Raw genomic sequence first — 20,563 nt, 5'->3', positions numbered from 1 at the left:
CATGCTGCTTAGGAGTTGTACCTCAGAACATACAGCTTGAGAAGGGTTTTCTTTTAGTTAATAGTACATCCTGTATTAATATATCTTGAAATATGAATTTGAATTAATTAACCATTAATATGTATTTGTTATTGCAAGTTCTCCCCATGACCTGTTAGATTACATGAAATATATAGGGATAGTATTGTGAACTCTTGAACTACCAAAGAAAAAACTGTAGAAATACTGGACATAATGTATTGCATCAGAAGTCTGGTTGTCAAACCATTTCAGCATAATAAAATGGTAAATAGCTTAACCTTAGAAAGAAATATAGGTTATAATCAAAGTATGACTTGTAGATCTTTTATTTGGCAGATTTTCAAACTGAAATGCATCTTTACTTCAAGAGGAGGAAATTGAGAAGTTGTTAGTTAGTAGCACCTTTGAATCAGATTTGTTTCAGGAAGTTGTGGTTTTGAACTCTGCTTCTATTTCCAAAACTCAATACAGCCTTTTTGTTTATATATCCTTTCTTAGCCATACGTTGAATTACGTGAGTCATATAAAGACTGATCCTAGCTAAGTTAATTTAAAATACATTCAGAGACAATCATGAACTGTTTGCATTTGGTGACCCACACCAATGTAACAGTACAATTTTTGCATGTAAGGAGACTTTCGGAGTTTTTGACTTCAAGTGGCAGGTTGCACTTCTTCCTTTTTGCAGCTTCTGTTTTTAGTATGGCTGCAGAAAGTTAACTTAGGTATTACCCAGTGAAGGCTACAGAGCCTGTATTCTTTGGCACATAACTGTTGAAGTGAAACATTTTGTGATCTGTGCACTCTCTAGAGTATTTGTCAAAGTTTGTTGTATCAGGAGAGGGTTCACAGCAGTGAACAGAAGGAGCAGGAAGCTGACTACAAACTTATTATATTCATCTTGACTATATTCATCTCATGAAAGACTCAAAATGAGTTGGCAGTGTGTGCTTGCAGCCCAGAAGGCCAACTGTATCCGGGAGAGGCGTGACCGGAAGGTTGAAGGTGATTCTGTCCTGCTACTCTGTTTGCATGAGTCTTCCCACTTGGAGAACTGAGTCCAGTTCTGGGGCCTCCAGCACTGTTGGAGCAAGTCCAGAGGAGGGCCATGAAGATGATGAGAGAGCTGGAATGCCTGTTCTATGAGGGCAGGCTGGGAGAGTTGAAGCTCTCAGCCTGGAGAAGGCTCTGAGGGATCCTGTAGCAGCGTTCCAGTATCTGAAGGGGAGACTACAAGAGAGCTTAGGAGGGTCTTTTCATAAGGTTGTATAGCAATAGGTGGAGGGCAAATCACTTTAAACTGGAAGAAGGTAGATTTAGATCAGATAGCAGGAAGAAATTCCTTACTGTGAGGGTGGTGAGTCACTGAAACAGATTGCCCAGCAAGACTGTGAATGTTCCCTTCTAGGAACTATTCAAGGCCAAGCTGGACGGGGCTTTGAGAAACCTGGTGTAGAGGGAGGTGGCCCTGCCCTATAGCAGGGGAGTAGAAACTAGATGATCTTAAAAGTTCCTTCCAACCCAAATATTTCTATGATCTTGCTGTCAATGACAAGTGTTTAAATTTCAGGACTAGTGATCAGGGAGTAGCAAAGCAGAATTTCTCATATTTTGGCTTCCCAGCCTGGAACCTTTTCCACAGCTGAAGTGGTTCTGATGGGAGCTTCTACTTCTTGTTCAAAAATATCAAGCATGTTACTTCTGTGGGCCTCCAGTATATCATAAAACTTTTACTGGGGATAGTTACTGATAATAACTGATAGTTTCAGGGGAAGTAAAAGACTGCATGTTTCTTATGCCCCAGGAAATTCATATCTGATTTTTACCATACAAGTAAGTGCTATTTGTAGAGAAAAGGCATAGCAATCACCATCCTAGGAGCATGTTTTTCAGTTCTGCAAGACAGAATCATTTGCAGCTGTAAAATGTATATGGAGTCCTAGTCTGTCAGGATTTACATGCCTGTTAAAGTGAGCTCTTCAGTGAGATAAATTATGCAGAAGAGTTCTAGGTTCCCGTATTCTGAGTTTGTTGTGAGCTAGCACATCAAACTGTTCAATCCTACGAAGGTTGAGACAGAACAGAATTGCAGATTTGGGCACCAGAAAACTTCTATACTTAAAAAAAGAGAAAACATTTGGGGTTGAGTTTACTGCAGAGTTTGGGATGTTTCAGGATTTTTGGCTTTAGAATTAAGTCAGTATTAAATATTTGAACCCATCAGCATTACTAAGTGTTCTTTATGTTCACCTCTAGGCTTTACTGTGCATGAAGGCAATTGTGGCAGATGTAAAGTGATAGATGATCTGGAAAGAAAGTGAACAACGAACTTCATCTGAGGATAAAAGAAATTCTTTTTTTGGTATTTAGTGTCTCAATGCTGAAAACTATCTTTGGCTTAAATTTTCATTGCTAATAAAATTCTCACGTACATATTATGAAAGTCCAGAGGCGTGATGCTACAACATAGATTGTGATCTTGTCACTCAAAGTTTATAAGTGATACTTATCCAAAATCTTAATAGCTTTGGTCTGAGTTATGTAGTCAAAAGAAAATCTATAGCATTTAGTTCTGAATTTTTGTTAGAGTTAATGAGCAGTTGGGGGAAAATGTATAACAGAATGTTTTACCAAACTGCTAAAATATCTGTACTCTTTCTCATTTCTCTGCATTTGAGAGAGCTAAGACATATACAGGATTGTAGTTGACTGATTTTATTTATTTATTTATTTTGTGGAGATTCTGGTTAATGTTAATCTGAAGAAGGAATCTCCAAATATTTTCTAAATTGTTATTCTGTCTTTGAGTTCTGTTACATGCATTTGGTGAGAATTGTACTGTTTTCCTTGTTTATTCTAGAAGTTTGAAACAGTACAGGATGGGTTGCCAGTGTCAAGGAAGGCTAAAAGCTGCCAACAGTACCATACCAACAATAACCATAGAATCATAGAATGGTTTGGGTTGGAAGGGGATCATCTAGTTCCAGCTCACCTGCTATAGGCAGGGGCGCCTCTTGCTAGACCAGGTTGCTCAAAAATCCAATCAGCCAGAGAGATCTTAAGCTTTACTAACCAGCGGTTTGAGCTGCAGTTATTAAAATAAGGTCTAAGAGAGATTACACAGACAAATTAGCAGCATTTAAAACAAGCATCCAGTATATAGGAATGTGACATATCAAAAACAAAATAAAGAGGTAGCTATCAGAAATAAAATTAAGAGGTAGCTATCCAACTAGTTGTAAAACCCTGTTGAAGAACTCTGTGCAAGCCAGTGGAAGGTAGCACAGAGGTCAAACCTTCATGGAAGTATTTCCCATTTAATAAAGCAAATAGAAAGGAGGGAGAAAATGAGTTCAGATTAAATGTTAAAATCTTCAGCTCTGGATGCTTTGTAGTGAGAACTGTTTAGGTCTCTGTTTAGATTCATGCTGCTACCTCCTTTCAGGCTGCTGTGCTTTGGATTCCATTGTTGGATGATGTACTTGAAGCTCTTTGTTGTGTTGATAAGCATTTGTCACGTATTGTGTTTATCTTACTTATTGCTGAAACAGTCATACCTGGATTTGCAGAACTGTGAAATAAGTGCTCTGAGAAGTAAAAATGTGTGAAGGCAGTGTTGTTAAATTTTACCTCTGCTCTATTACTCAGCTTTGAATATCAAAAGATAAAATGTGTTAACAGCTGTAACATTGCAGAAGTATAGATGCAGAGCATTCTTTTTCCTTTTCACTTTGCTATTATAAGTGAAGCCTGCTTATAATCAAAATTTCATCTATAATAGCTTAGAATAAAGAATAAATCTAGAAGTGAAGGAAAAACAACATAAAAAGTCAGAATCCTCTGACTTCAAGGAAAAATTTCCTAAGTAAGGCTATGACAGAGAAACAGTCTTTAAAGATTTTGCATTAGGTTATCTTTTCTTAATCCAGATTTTCCAACTTTTTGCAGCATCTGCTCAGATGGAATACAGCTGTGGAGAGTAACTTTGGATTAAGTAATCTGTTTCCTTCACTGTAAATTAAATGAACAGATGGAGGAAAGAGCAGGGTTTGATAAATTAAGGAAAACAGCTCAGTAATTGAGGTTTTAATGTGATGAGATCTGAATTTGCTAAGGTAGAAGTATTATGAAATGTTAATGTTAGCATGAAGGATATGCTTCTGGGAAAAGGCTGATACTTTAGCTGGATGAAAGAGAGGAAGAATAAAGGCTATTTCTAGGAAAAAAAAAACGGTGAAGAAGTCTGAAACTATTTCAAAATTGTCTTTTTGAGAAAAAGAAGAGAGAATTCCCAAAAGTGAGTTCAAACTTGCAGAAAATATTGAACATTCTGGAGAATAGTTTAATTTAATAAAAAAGGAACCAGGAATAATGTTGTGTGCAGTGAGGATGACCTATTACATAAACCACAGAATCATAGAACGGCTTAAGGTGGAAGGGACCTCAAAGACCATTCAGTTCCAACCCTATGCTGTGGACAGAGTTGCCACCCACCAGATCAGGCTGTCCAGGGTTCCATCCAACCTGGCCTTGGATACCTTCAGGGATGTGACATCCACAGCATGTCTGGTCCAGTGCCTCAGCACTCTCTGACTAAAGAGCTTCACTCTTAACCTCTAAACTAATCAACCTCTTTTAGTTTAAAGCCATTTTCTCTTAATCTATCAATATCTGCCTGTGCAGACTGTCAGACTCCCTCCTGCTTATAAGCTCCATTCACGTTCTGGAGGGCTGCAGTGTAATCTGAGCCTTCTCTTCTCCAAGCTAAACAACCTCAGCTCCCTTGTACTTCATAGGACAGATTCTGTGTGGCCTGCAAAGTTAAATAAATGCTTGTTTAGCTCTCAGTGAGGATGGTGATATTGGCTGTGAAGACAAAGGGGTCTTCTAAGGGATAGTGCCAACATAGATAGGAAAATTACAGGACAATGAAATACTCAAAGAACCCTAGCATTTACTGCAGATAACAGGCCCCTGAGTGATACAGTTATTAGTGTTTTGAAAGGACTGATAAATAAAAATCAATGATCTAATAGTCACATTTGTCATTACAGTCTAACTTTCTAATTATTTTTTCTAGCCAAAAAGGCTATTTCACCAAAGCAAAAGTAAGAAATTTTGTATAGCTGGTTTATGACAAAGCATTTGTTAGAATACAATAGTGAAATTATTGGCTAAGATGAAAAAGATCTGATGAATAAGCTTTCTATCTCAGTTAAAAGAAGGATAGAAATGTAACTAAAGGTAGTATTTTAAAAGTTATTAAACTGGACAGAATATGCCACAGTGTTTCTGGAAGGACTGATGTTGACATAGATCATAATATATTAATGATACATGTCTAAAAAGGGCAGTGTTAAGAGGAAAACCAAAAAGTTCAAAAATATCAATATCAGAAGCTAACTGTGTTATTCGTAGAGGACTAAATGCAGTTATGTTTGGAGTGCAAAAACTGACATAAAATACAGTAGCTCAGACTGCATTATGAGACCGTTACAGACTAAAATTAGGAAACTTTTCCTTGAGTTGGAAGCCTGATATTATTCATCCAAGTTACATACAGGTCTGTCAGTACTGTCTAGCCATAACAACCGCCCCCACCCCCCCCCCCCCCCCCAAAAAAAAAAGACAAACTGACCATGACACTATTGCCAGTTTAGACAAGGAGATATAGGATGTTATCATATGCATGTTAAAGTTAGTGTTTCTGGATGGAATACCTTCCATTCAAGGAAGATTATTTTACACTTAAAACAGTGTAAATAGCTACTTCAGTGATAAGTAGGATGGCAGAGTCTTGCAAGAGGAAAAAGGGTTTTTTATTTATCCTCACACAACACAGTCTGAGTGGGAATGATGATTGCTTTCAGTAAATTCACCTGAGAAACAAAGAAAGCATGAATGCATGGGAAAATGGAGAAATACACAGAATACAGAATGTGATCACAAGGTTATATGAATGTAAACAGTCAAGAATGCATTCAAGTTAGTAACAAAAAGAGTTCTTTAACGTCCTTCTGTGCGGAATAGTGGAGTGAAAATACCTATCTAGATTTAGGATTTATTCCTTGATTAAAAAATTAATATTGTTTATTACTAGGATCTTAGATTCAGGGACCTGGAAGCTTGTTGATCCTGATCCTCCTGTGTAAATTGTATACATTGCCTTTACAGGTTCTGGGGGAGATAATTTCAGTACATTTTAAACTGATACTTCGTTGAAATTACTTATTCACTTTCAGTTGTATTTTGGTGCCTTTGCAGTTCTGGTACCTCATTTTAATCCTGCTGTATAAATCACCTGTTTAAACGACGGTATCAACCCGGATTACTGTCAGTCATTTCTAGTTCTGATTATTTTGTCTTCTATTCCACCTAAAATAAGGAATGCCCATAAGATTGCATAGTGTAGAGAATAATGTGTAATATGTATGTTGTATTTTTGGAAAGCATAGTTAGTCTAATTGTCCAGTCAGCCTTCTTAAAGGGAATAACAGTTCTACTGGAGTGAGTAGTTTATTTTCTGACTAAGGAATTTGCATACCAAGTGCTTGAGCTGACTGACTTTGCACCATGCACACGCATGTTTACTTTCAAAAACCATCTTTTTATTTCTTTGAAGATCTTATTTTTTATTTTAGAGGAAGACAAGCTGTGAGTGTTGCCTTATTTTCTTGTTTGTTGCAATTAAGTGGAGAAAAAGAATGATACATCATACCTCATAATCCTTCAGCACCTGCACATACCTGCTGTCCACTTCTACTTTGTACCAGAACTTACTGTTTAGGTGCCACTTTGGTGCAGCTGCTGCTTCGTGTTACCTTTGTTTATATAGTATTTTTCTTAAGCGCTCCATGGCCTTATCAGTTCAATTACAAGCAGTGATTTGCATTTGTGATCACACTCCTCTCTACTCATCAGTCTTACCTAAAGGAAGGACTTAGATGCTGAATCTGCTAGCCTCACAAAACCTCCACCTTGGCAGTGGGCAGCTGTTGACCACATTTAACAAAACTGATAAAAAAGTTGGAAGCTGGAGTCATTGTGTCCTACCCGCGATTCTTGCTTGTGAAAGAGCCTTCACCTGTCTGGGATTCCTTGTATTTTAATCTCTGTCTTGTTAAAACTAAAATGTTTAAATTAATGGCCAGAGTATTCTAATTTTGATAGAGAGAGTATTTTTCTCTGTATGTGAAATGAATTTGTCTTTCAAACTTTTTCCACCAGTTTCCTCAGGTTGGCAATTTTTAACTATTGTAATATAGTGAGTAATGTAATTAGCCATTGCTGATCTAACTGATAATTAATTATGCCAACTGTACTCCTTAGGTATTCAAACATGCAAAGGAAGTAATTCTTATTTATCGTCAAGCCAAAGCTATGGAATATATAGCCATATCTCAGAAAAAGGAATTGCTATTTGCACTCATTTCAATTTCAGCGGTAGGGGCAGGTCCACCATTTATTCCTGTAGTCCATTTCAAAAAGATGAATCACTGAATACTCACACCAAAATTGAATAATCTCTCTACCTATGTGGATTGCTCTTCAAAGTTGAGCAATATAAAGTGGTCCCTCTTATATTTTCTTTTAATTCTTTACCCACACAATTGCTTTATTTATTATTAGCCTTGATTGTTTAGCAAACGTCATTTTGAGTTTCACTCAGGTAGGAACTGTAATTTCTACACTGTGTTTCTGGCTGTCAGCATTCATGTTCTGACCACTCTACACTGAATTTTAGTGTTAGTAAAGAAGTGTGAAATTTGCTAGATATGAGAGAGCATCATACAGCTTCATCTTTGTAATTGTCTCTCCCTTTTGAATTCTAAATAGGAAGTGGATAGGTAGATGGGTAGCAACTTGCTTCTGGCCCCTACTGCCAGAAAGGGGTACAAAACCAGAAATGTAGGAAGTAGGCCTAATTAGTCCCACATTTAATTCTACTGACAATTATACTGACCAAATGGGTGAATTTATGTATTTAGGCACATGCTGTAAACAATTCCAAGGTAAAACTGGAAAGATTGAGCACAAATACTTTCTAAGCAAAAACCTTTTGAAAAAATACTAGATCTCTTAATGAGTTTTAGCTTGCTTACCATTTAAGTATTTGCATGTGAGCAAATAGAACTGACGCAGTAAGCTATCACCCTTTGTTGTTTGCAGTCAGCTCTAATAATTTATTCTGATCTTTCTTCCCTTCAGCATGTATCTTGCTAGTTGCCAGGCAACCATAAGTGATCTTTTACTGCACATGCAGTAGCTCTGGTGGTTGTTATTTTTTTCTAATTATAAAAGTGAGGCTGGGGACTGAAATCTGAATATTGCTTTAATAATGATTAATTATTAATAATTTTCTCCAGTTGTACCAGTGTCGTAGCCCATGACTGTCAGAAAGTATTGAATGCTTTTACAATATACATGGTTGTATACAAAGAGCAGAAGATAGCTGTCTTTGTGAGAGGAGGTTCTATAAAAATGGTACAACTGAATAAGCTGTTATTGATCTGCGTAGACAAAATAAGGCATTCCTTTTATGCCTGCTGCATATTTCATGCCCTTAGTGTTTTGGTTTTTTTTTTTCATGACCTTAAGTAATTCTCAGTAATTAATTGCATCAAACACAAGCCTGAAGGTTTTCTGTGGCTTTCTTAATTTAATAGAATGCGTGAGCAAGCTACAGTTGGCTAGATTTATGCATTGAAAATACAATATTGCTGTGAATAGTTTTCTACCATTAAGTTTTTCAAATAAAAAACAATATAAGGGTATATGCATGTATGTAGAAAGGAGTAGAAAGAGGAGAAATTACAGAGCTATGGAATAAAAAGGTGTGTAATTATATGAAGATTTTTTAATATTGCAAATATGCTCAGTGTATTCTGGAATATGATGAAAATTAGGAGATTATTAGTAGCTGTTTGTACTTAAATAATATTAACGGGTGGTTATATTTTTTGCTAGACTCTTAAATGTACTTGAAGCTGCACCTGTGTCAGTTGTTTTGTATTTTTTCTCAAATATCTTTATTAGAAGAAACCTGCTGATGTTTAAAATACAGCAGAGGTAGCTCAGTCTTTGCATGCCAAATCCATACTATATAGAGTTTTGAAAGCAACTTTTTTATTTTGCAACTTGTGTACTGTGTTCTTAATGCATTGCTTTTAGCAGTCAGAAATGAAAACAGATTCTGTTATCTGACATGACACTGTCACTCACAGAGATCATTAACAGGATCACTACCTTTAAATCTGTAGTATAAACAACCAGCACTTCGACAGGAAAAGTATTAAAAAATCAAGGAATTTCACTCTTTAGTGTAATTCAGTACTGAAGGGGATGTAGAGATACAGTGGCCTGAGAGCATCACAATTACTGTCTATCAAGAGAGAAATTATAAAATCTCTGATGACAGTTTTGTTGTCATTTTATCACATTGTTTATTCTGGTAACAGAGAGATTCCCAAATGAACTTATAGGTCCTTTCCAACCTTACGAACTTATGAACTTATGAACTTATGAACTAGATTTATTTGGGAAGATTGGACTACATTATCTCCAGAAGTCCAATCTAATCCCTATAATTCTGTGATTCTGTGAGATCTATTGGCTAAGGTTGCTACTAAACCATGGTACTAAACTGTCTGGAGCATGAGGTGAAAATGGTCTGTCAGGTTGTTTATACCAACATTTGTTTAGTGAATGTAGGCTTGACACGTACCTTTCCTGATTGAGTGGTGCAGTACGCCTTCTTATCTCAGTGTGCAGCCACAACACCAAGAAGTATGATTTTGTATGCGCCATGATCCTTCATATACAGCCAGGAGACAGTTTGGCAGTTATTGTAAGCTGACAAAGGGAACAAGTTCTGCTGCTGCAAATCAGAAAAAAAAGATGAGGCAGGGGTATATTTACAAGGTTAATATTGGATAGAAAAATAGATGCAAGTTGTCCATAAGGATGTTGACAACCATTGATTAGCAATCTGTGATTAGAACTTAATATTATTCTCCTTTCTGACTGATGAAGAGTATATAATGAGAAAAAGTGTCCTGAGAACATTAAGAAATCTTGGATTAGGTGAGCAACAGCTGCTTAAAAATTCTGTTCATTCTTGTTTGGTCATTGATCTCTCAGTTTCCCAAAGCAAATTCGTGTGTCTGAAGATTTTTGTAATAAATCAGACATTAAGAGATGTCTAAAGTATGATAGGCATTGATGAATATTATAAAGGACAAAGCTGTTCTGTACTTTTCACCGTCCTTATCTTCCATAGCAGAATTGCCTCAATTAACCTTTGATCCAGCATCAATTTAACATGTCTGGTATGATCCCACATAATTATGAAGGGTGACTGGAAGATTGAAGCTGAGGTGGAGACTAAGACTAGGCAGTAACATTCTCCTTAATGAATTCTTATGAGGGTTTTGCATGTTAAGTTACTATCCAAAGTGGAAATGAGAAAACAGGACTGTGAGAGAGGGAAGTATGTGATGAGCATGAGTATGTGATTAGAAATAGTGTAGCCAGCAGGAGCAGGGAGGTGATCATCCCCCTGTACTCAGCTCTGGTACGGCCGCACCTCGAGTACTGTGTTCAGTTTTGGGCCCCTCACTACAAGAAGGACATTGAGGCCCTGGAGCGTGTTCAGAGAAGGGCAACAAAACTGGTGAGGGGTCTGGAGCACAAGTCTTATGAGGAGCGGCTGAGGGAGCTGGGATTGTTCAGTCTGGAGAAGAGGAGGCTCAGAGGAGACCTTATCGCACTCTACCACTTCCTAAAGGGGGGTTGTGGTGAGGAGGGGGTGGGCCTCTTCTCCCTGATAAATAATGACAGGACGAGAAGGAATGGCCACAAGTTGCGCCGGGGAAGATTTAGATTAGACCCGAGGAAACATTTTTTCTCTGAAAAGAGTGGTCAGGCACTGGAATGGCCTGCCTAGGGAGGTGGTTGAGGCACCGTCCCTAGCGCTGTTCAAGAAGTGTTTAGATGAGGTGCTAAGGGATTTGATTTAGTAGTTCAGTGGGTAGGGATAGTGATAGGAGGATGGTTGGACTAGATGATCTTGTAGGTCCTTTCCAACCTAATGAACCTATGAACCTATAAGTTATGAAACAAAGATTAGAAAAAGGTAAGACTGCACTTGTCAAAGCGTTGCAGTATTCACATTCATAACCTGATCCTGCTTTCATGAGGTTCCATGACACTTCTAATTCTATAGTGGTAGTGATATTCTAGGGCAGAGCAGAAAGATTTATATTAAATCAGAAATAAATTTATTAAAATAATAATAAGAGAATAAAATAATTAAGGGATCACTTTCTAGGTCTTTGACAGAAGAGGGGTTGGAGTTGTATTTTTGCTGTTGTTTGTTTATTTGCTTTTTAATGATTTGATTGTATAATCATTGTGTTTTGAGGGAGTTGTAGTAATTCTCGGCTATGAGGTTTTTGGGTTTTTTTTGACAGTTCTGGGCGGCAGCTAAGTGAAGTTTTCATTCAGCTCCCATCAAGGAAAGAACTACCAGAATATTATGAATTGATAAGGAAACCAGTGGACTTCAAAAAAATTAAGGTAAGAACATTTTTGGAGGTGGAAATGGCTATATTTCTTTTTGTTAGATACAGGTGACTATGAAGTCAGTATATAAATTGCCACCTTATGCATATTAAATCTAACTCTGTGGCTTGGATTTTAAGCCTTGTCACATCTCTTGCTACCAATTTTATTTAGTTTGTATTGCAGTTTATCATAATTTCAGTGTTAAATCAAAATGCAGCAGTTACATGAATGGCACTTTCAGAGATGACATAGAATCATAGAATGGCCTGGGTTGAAAGGGACCCTAAAGATCATCTAGTTTAAACCCGCTGCTGTGGGCAGAGTCGCCAGCCACTGGACCAGGCTGCCCAGAGCCACATCCAGTGTTGCCTTGAATGCCTCCAGGTATGGGGCATCCACAACCTCTCTGGGCAACCTGTTCCAGTGGACATCTCAGTGTGTTTTTCTATGAGGAACCAATCATGAATCTCTAAAGAAATCTTACGAAGAAAACAGCTGTATGAGAATATAGTAACCTAACATCCAAACAGTTTGGCAGAAGGGTTTGTTGCACATCAGATGATGATGTAACACTGTAATGCTATTCATGTCACAGCTTATTGTATTTCTGTGCAGGGAAGAAGAAATTGAAATTCCTTTTACCAGAAGAGCTCAATTTCTGTAGCTTTTGTCCCTTCCAAGCCACACAGCAACTGCATGTTTTTTTTTACACTTATTACCCTATTGTGTTGTTTTTTTGTTGTTTTTTTTTTAGTATTACATTTATGATATGTTTTACTGTTCCTTTGTTAGTTTTAAACAGGTACTTGTTTTGATGCTTATGTAGTATTTTTAAAGATAATGTTTTTTCAGAGATTAATTCTGTTACCTGTCTGCTCTTTTTTTGTGCTTTTTTTTTTTCCTGCATTGCTGCTGCTCTGTACTTCTCATTTTCCTCAACAAATGCAACAGGAAAGAATTCGCAACCATAAATATCGGAGTCTTGGGGATCTGGAGAAGGATGTCATGTTGCTGTGCCATAATGCTCAGACATTCAATCTGGAGGGATCACAGGTCTGACCAAACTAATAAACCCTACACTTCCTTCCTAATGCTTTCAGTTCTTCGTTGATTATTTTCACATATCTATAAATACTATGTTTTAATTCTGATTTTAAATGGAGAAAAATAACGTTCTTAGGATTAACCAAAGTTATCTGGTCAAAGCTGAAGTGGGAGCATGCAGAGAATTCGGTTTCAAGTCCAATTCTGAGATCAGCTTGTTTTGATCTGTGTGTTGCACCCAGCTGCTCTAAGACCATTTGAATCTCTGCTGGATGCCTGTTCATGTAGAACGTTATATTGGTTTGGACTACCAGATTGGGTGACAGAAGGAACAGTTATAGTACAGCTTAATTACAGATGTAGATGAAGTGCTTAGTAGTGAACTCTCCACCTCTGCTAGTGCAAATAGAAATTCAAGGTCCAGATGTGAAGTTTATATGAAGTTTTATATTATGTGAACCTTCGATCTCATCCTTCTTTGAAAGATCTGTATCCATTTTGAAAGTTATTAATACTAACTTTGAGTCTCAGAGGTTTACAAAGCAAATTCTCTAAACTAAAATGTTTTAAAGATACGATTGTGCTTGGTCCTGTAAATTAGGAACAGACAACACTGACACAAAATGAGAGACTATGAAATCTAGATAGCAGATGAGCAATTTGTCACTCAACAACTCACTCAACTGAAATGTAGCCTAAGATGCATATTTTTGCAGAGGAGTCTAAATTGTGTGATACAAACACGGTATTAAATTGAATTAAAGGACATGAAAATCACTTCCATAATGAGAAAGAGGAAAAAAAAATCCTTTCAAGAAGCCTAGGTTAATTTTGCTGGAGGCTTCATGCTGGCAGTATTAATGCATCACCTAAATAACTATACATTGTTGATAACCCTTTGCTAAACAGGTGAGCTTGTATGAAAAACTGGGACATAACAATGAAACTGAGCATGCAATTAGATACAGGACTGATGAATTCAGCGGATCATTTTTGTTTATTTTTCTTAAATAGAGACAGAAAATGCTTTCTGTCATACATATGTGTGACATTTTTACTGTGTTAAATTGTATGGAAACAGCCTGTAAACATATCTGCTAAAATTGTTTCAATAAAAATAATGATGTCTTAAATTTTGGAACATAGCCTTTTCTAAATGTCCAAAAGTATAAAGTATCAGTTTACTTATTAGTCAAGTAGCAGTAAAATAGCTGTGAATTAAAAAAATAAATAAATTAAAAAGTACCAGTAAAACTGTTGGAGGTGGAGGTTGACAGGAAAAGTAAGAAGTAGTAGCTAAGTGAGAAAAATAATACAGTTATGCTGATGAGAATGACATGAGTTACTAATCTGGAACTAGTCTCTTGTTACATGGAAGTGATAGATTTGACAGGAATGCTCCTGAATGGACATAAATATTCAAGATGTTGTTACTCTGTTTGGAAATAATAACCAGTATTTTTGCATGCTAGCATACAAATATTAATTACCAGAATTGGTATTACTTTTTGTTGTATAAAGTCCAAATAATCTGTGTCTAGGTTTTGGTTGTGTTTTCTTTTGTTGTTGATTTGTTTTGTTTGTTTAACTTTCTACGCTATATTCTTGTAACTTACTTTTTATTTCCAGTGAACTGTGGGACATTTATCCAGTGGTTCTCCAGTTTTTAAGGTTACCTTATATTTGTTGTGATAGTTCAGTTCTACCTTTGCTGTGATGTACCAGTTTACTCGAATAAATGATTTTTGTGTGCACACCCGAAACAAAAAGGCTAATTTGAATAGATTTGTTCAAGTACACAGCATCATTAGGTAAAATTCTGCATGTTCATTTTGGTAGCGTTGATTGAAGCACTTCTTTGCCTTGAAGCCAAGGAATTCCATTTGAGCCAGAACCTTGGGAGGGGTTTTCAGAGACAGACGGACTTGGTTTTTTGAGGTTTTTGTGCTCAGTGAAACCTCAGCATTTTCAGAGGTTTTTATTGTTGTAAGGGTCAAATGAAAAACAGACGTGTAAGAAAGTGCATGTCTTTTGAAACACAAAAATTATGTCTTAAAATATAGCAGAATTTCAAGTTCCTTTGTCACCGTTTTTCATTTTAAAGGAAGTTCTTCTCTGTTATTGCTGTTATTTTATGATTCTTGCTGGAATCAGTTTTTCATTGAAGAAAATTTTATTTGCCTAGCTCTTCTGAATGCAGTCCTAAGTCTTTCCTGAGTCATAATATCCAGTGAGCATCTACAAATAATAATGTATCTAGAAGGATAACATTTTTTGAAACTACTTTATTTCTCTAGGAAATTCTGTTTAAAAGTCCCTATCACATCACAGTGAGATCTGAAATATGTAATGACTGGGGTTAAAAATACTATTCTGTGTTCTTCCTTAATTCTTTTCTTAGAAAGGTATTTCCTCTGAGAAAAGACTGTGAGGTTACTGAAAGGCAGTCCTAGGAGCAGTGTGGTATGCTACGCCTATAGGAAAGAAAGAAATTCAAGAGAAACTCAGGGTCTTCTAGGGACAGGAATCTTTAAGAAGGTGTAAGAAAATGCTGGTAATGATTAATCTTTGAGGAAAAAGAAATATCTGGGATTTGAAATCTCATTAGTGGCTCAATGGAAAAGAAAAGCCATTTCAATACCATCATAACCGTTATGTATCTTGAGTGTCAATAAACACTTTCACTGTGCTTATGATCTCTTAGCAAAAGACATGGGAGTGGAATGAGGAATGGGGAACTATCTGCATTGAAAGGCACTTTTTCTAAAAGATACTTGAAAGTAAACTGAAAAAAAGATTGTGTATTTCATATGAAGTATTTTGAACAAAGTTTTTCTAATTCTTTGTTATGGTTCTATGATTTTTGTTGTTTTATTAATATGTTGTTATGATGTGGAATATTAATAATACAACAAAAATCATAGAACCATAACATTCTTTTAACTTAATCTGTGAGGTATTAGTGTAGTTTTATCGGTTTTAATATATAGCTTACGTAATGACAGCCAAAAATGTTTTCATTATTTTTCTTGCGAATAGGCAATGTTCCTTTACACAAAAATACATTACATTTAGCTGAAAGAATACTTGAGGATGATGAGGAAATCAAATACAGTCTTTGACCTTTTAACTTTTTGTTAACTATTCTTAATTATCCAGTGCTTCGTCATTTTACAAAGCAAAAGAGACAATCTCCTATGTTAAGATGATTGTGAAGTCCTAGTTACTTAGGAAGACTGATATTGCTGTTATGTTAATCTGAGAAATGCATTAAAAGCCAGATGTAGTCTTCTCGTATATAGATGCTTGATGTTGAAGTGAAAATCTGATCAAGCAGAAACACTCAGCATGTTAGCACATGTTCAAGATGTTAAGTTTGGGACAGACTGATTTTTCTCCCTTTTTAGATCTGTAAAGAATGGCAGCTGGTTTGGGCTTCTGGAAAAACTCGTGATAATTAACACAAGCTAGTCATTTGTTGCTATCAAATATATTACTAGACTTTAACCCAGTTTTGTAATCGAGGTGCTTACTGATGAAGGTTGTCATGCTGGAAGTTTTTCAACACATCTGTATTGAAAGCACATGCTAGCCCTTGTAGTAATAGAAACAAGAAAAATACTCTTAATTAGACATTTTAAACATAAGATATTTTAAGACTTCTGTTTTTGTCACAAATTTATTTTATGGAAAGGATTTTTTTATGCAAAACATAAAAAGTTAATGTTGATATTTCATGCAGTGTTACTTGTAATTTGAAAAGGCCTTATACTCTGCAGGCTTCCAACAGAAAGGAAGGTCTGCAGTTTCGAATTTTTTCATGTTGTTTGATTTTACAGCTCTGACATAGGTTTATATTCATATTGTAGATCTATGAGGATTCCATTGTTCTTCAGTCTGTGTTCAAAAGTGCACGGCAGAAGATTGCCAAAGAAGAAGAAAGTGAGGATGAAAGCAATGATGATGATGATGATGATGAAGAAGAGGAGTCAGAGTCAGAATGTGAGTCCCCTGCTAAATAAAGAAAATGCCAGGGGTAATTAGTTATTCTAGTTTCTGCTGTTAGATTCAGTTTTCCGTGGAGGAAAGCAACTTCTTACAAAGTTTACTGCATTCAACTTTTTTTCTATTTTTTCTGGCTTAGAGTATAGTAAACTATTTTTAAACAATAGAAACAAACAGCAGAAGAGCATGTGGGAACAAGTCTGACTGGCCCTTTTTGTCCTATTCACGTTATTTGAAATTAAAAGTACCAATAAGGATAAATACAGTTTTGATCCATGAATGATCAACCTTTCAGGCATGATAAAACTTGAGACTCATCACCTAATTAAGAAGGTGGTGCAAGTGTTCTTCAGTGGGAGAAGGATGAAGTGAAAATGAGTTTGTTTCCAGAGCAGGAGCTGGTACCCATTCTTCGGTGTGCCAAGTTATGGGATAAGTCACAGCTAGGCAGAAAGTTCAGTATATTCAGGTTATCACAGTGTGGTGCAGGAAAAGCTGGAGCTTGTATTCCAAGAAGAGGAGGAACTTCTAAACCCTTGTTGAAACATTCTGACAGTATTTTCTCTCCATTAATGAAAATATTTCTTTAGCATTCTGAAATTTAATCTTGTGCCTATATACTGTTCTAGTGATTAACTAATGTATTAGAAGTATCCTAGCATACTGATGGTCACAGTGGAGCAAAGATCACCCTTACAGAAGACATAATCTCCATACTGCCTTTCAGTTCTCCTTATTGATTTGTATTTCTTTGGTGGAAGCATAATCACCAAACTTGAAGTTCCGGTAGATTCAGAAACGTAATATAGTAGAAGTGGAGGCATCCCTTCATTCCACTTTGTTCCACGCAGTATCAGTACTCTTCAGCTATCCCTTCTGTATGGTTACAGAAACATCAGTACTTTGCCCTGAGCTGCTCTTAGGAAAACAACAGGCGGCTCTGCAGAACATGTAATTTCAGGAGCTTACTTGGAAATCAAGCACTTAATATGTTCTTCTGAAGATGTTTGCTCCAGATTTGCTGGTCACCTCCACTTAACATTTCTGTAATTTAAAATGTCACAACTGTTTGCTTGTGCAAAGGATAAACTTGCCTGTATTTCTAGGTAAGAAAGTATTTTTAGGTTTGCATCTTCTCACTAAGCCAGACACTGTCCATTGAATGTGAAAAAGAAGAGTTATATGGTCAAGTTGTACTCCATAGATTAATACAAATTATTGCTACAACAATCAAGAAATAGAGAAATAAAAGCAAGTATCTCTGGTTGTTTCATGGTCCAGATGAAGAACAGGGGGAGTATCTTTTGCTGCTACCAAGCGGGAATTTTTGCCAACAGATACAGCATGTAAAAGTTGATAGGTGATCTTCAGTAGTTTAATTTATTCACAGTCGTCTACACTGTTATACTTTCTGCAGCAAAATCAGTGAAAGTCAAAATCAAGCTGAGTAAGAAGGATGAAAAAAGTCGGGAGAAGGGAAAAGGCAAGAAGAGGCAAAGCCGAGCAAAAGCCAAACCTGTTGTGAGTGATGATGATAGTGATGAGGATCAAGATGAAAATGTAAGTTTTGTTCACTGAGACTGTGGAAGTGGTTACAGTGATTGCGTCTCTGCCCTGTTCTGCTTGCTGTCAGAATTCTCACCTATTCATGCTTAAGCACATATTTAATCTGTATTCATCATCTTGAGAGAATTTGGCAAGGGTGTTAACTGTATCTGGGTATGTTTAGGAGATCTGGTCCCAGTGCTGAAAGTCTTAATAGTTTGGAAAAGAATTTTGGAGAAAAAGCTCCAAGAAGTTTGGAACTTAGCTCTTGGAACTGTTCCCACCTTCTTAGAACCTTTAAACCTTGTGGTTTGTTTGCTTTCATCCCAGATGAAAAACTTGTAGCTTGATTATTTTTTTTTGGTAGTTGCTTCTATAAACGCAACAAATGAAAACCAACCTCTTCCAAGTTGTTTTTAAACATCTGGATAGACAGGAATACTTGATGTTTCCTTACTCAGTGTCTTTTCTTCTCTAAAGAAGCCTGCAGCAACTGAATTAAATGTTTTGAAAAAGAAATATTAGATAACTACATTTCTGAAGACTACTTTGATGTGTCAATTTAATTGTCATCTTTCTTCCCTTCTCTTTCTTTTTTCTTCTTTAACAAATTCCACAGAATAGCTGGCAAAGAATTTCTGACTTGTCTTGTGTCTCTTACCTCTAGGACCAGTCGGAAGCAAGCGGAAGTGATGATGAGTGATCCATAGGGTTTATTTTCTTGGCAGAACTGACCCCTTCCCCTTCTCTTCTCCCTTCTCCTATTTTACGCCCAGTGAATTCATTTTGTCAAATAGACATTGGGTTGTTTCTGTATTCTCATTCTCTATAAATTAGCTTTAGGATAGTGCCAGACAAACATATGATATCATGGTGTAAAAAAAAAAAAAAGAAGAAAAAAGAGTAACATTGTGACCAAATGGGCCTCAAAGATTTAAAAAGCAAAACAAAATAAAAACACATCAAAAAAAAGCTTTTGATGGAAAATGTGAGTTAGTAGTATATTTCTATGGACTGGGTTTAGCTTGGTAATGGTTTGGTTTTGCCTAGTTTTATCATTCGATAAGATGTTTATAAGTGGCATTGGAAAGACAGGAAAAAAAAAGTCTTTTGTAGTGTTAATAACCAGGAGAAGCCATTAAAAGTCACTGGTTATTTTATTGTTCATCAGGCAGTTTTAGAGGTTTTTATTTCTTCTGTATTTTTTTTTTACACTGTGGTACATATATGCAACTTTGTTTAATAGCTTATATTTGTACAGTAGTTAGCTTCATCCATTTTGTCCCATTTATGTTTTTCCACTTACGCTTGATGATCTTCAGAAAAAAAGCTTTTTGAATTGTATCAAATTTATGTCTACTGTAAACTTTGCTTAACTTCTTTTTCCTTGATTAAAAAAGTTTGGTTGAAAAATGCTATTGAATATTGCAATCTATATAGTGTAATGGATGGCTTCTTTCATCAGACTGATCTTCTATGTTACCGATGTGGATTATCACCTTTTCCCTAAAGTGTACTTAATCTTTGCTTTCTTTGCACAATGTCTTTGGTTGCAAGTCATAAGCCTGAGGCAAATAAAATTCCAGTAATTTTGAAGAGTGTGGTGTTGGTGCTTTCTTAATAGATAATCTTGCTGAGTAGACAGTCTTGTGTTAATGAGTTCCACAAAAACCTTCTTATAGTATGTATGAGAGGGCAAGAACGTTTCCTCTGGAGAGGTCCACTGTGGTCTGTCCTGAGCACATTCAATTAAGAACTGATTCAAATACTATAGAATTGTCTACAGAGACAAAGCATTTGATGCATACTAAAATAAAAATAAAGCTGAAGTAGTAAAATAATTTGAATTGTAATTCATTACTTAATTACAATTCAAGTGATTAAGCAAGAAATTAAATTCTTTTTACTTATGTTCACAGGTTTTAGTGGGCGTGAAAACAATCAGTTACATGGGCAGACATTTATGCAGTCTATAAATCTATAAATCAGTTTATTTAAGTATTTACTTGAGGTGTAAAGGTTGTGATGGACTAAGATGTGGTAGTGAAGTGCTTGAACTACATAGTATCTACAGTTAATTATCTACTCTTCGTGGAAATCAAAACTTAATGGGTTTGACATATATTCAGTAAAAAATATGCAAGTTTATAGCTTCCTAAGTAAATAGAACCTTTATTTGTTACCTGAACAGTTTTCAGCAAGTGTCTATGTTACATTTCTTAATGCTACTCTGCTGTGTATTGACTACTTCTGATGTTTCCTCTAGCTCAATTGAACAGCAGTTTTACTCATTTGTGTGCATTAGCCACATGATAATTTTTTACCTTCGTATAGTCTTATCAATTTCAAGCATTTCATTTGTTGTACTAGAGACATAATGGCC

The 20,563-nt window shown here is 36.1% G+C and overlaps 1 protein-coding gene across 1 annotated transcript in view; it reads left to right on the top strand.

The window, feature by feature from the left end:
* The window catches only part of SMARCA2 (SWI/SNF related, matrix associated, actin dependent regulator of chromatin, subfamily a, member 2), a 113,347-nt gene extending 93,571 nt beyond the window's left edge, over window positions 1-19,776 (top strand). Inside the window, exons 30-34 of the mRNA XM_065744157.1 lie at window positions 11,493-11,598; window positions 12,538-12,639; window positions 16,500-16,632; window positions 18,053-18,195; window positions 18,848-19,776. Of these exons, the coding sequence (XP_065600229.1) occupies window positions 11,493-11,598; window positions 12,538-12,639; window positions 16,500-16,632; window positions 18,053-18,195; window positions 18,848-18,883 (520 nt within the window). The 3' untranslated portion in view covers window positions 18,884-19,776. The remainder of the gene's footprint in view (window positions 1-11,492; window positions 11,599-12,537; window positions 12,640-16,499; window positions 16,633-18,052; window positions 18,196-18,847) is intronic.
* Window positions 19,777-20,563: the final 787 nt, after the last annotated feature.

Source organism: Cyrtonyx montezumae, unplaced genomic scaffold (assembly GCF_038088225.1).
Source record: "Cyrtonyx montezumae isolate F1298 unplaced genomic scaffold, pur_monq_1.0 scaffold_30, whole genome shotgun sequence".
Taxonomy (NCBI): Eukaryota; Metazoa; Chordata; class Aves; order Galliformes; family Odontophoridae; genus Cyrtonyx; species Cyrtonyx montezumae.
The sequence above is the reverse complement of the archived record's forward strand: the minus strand, read 5'-3'. Positions and strand labels throughout refer to the sequence as shown.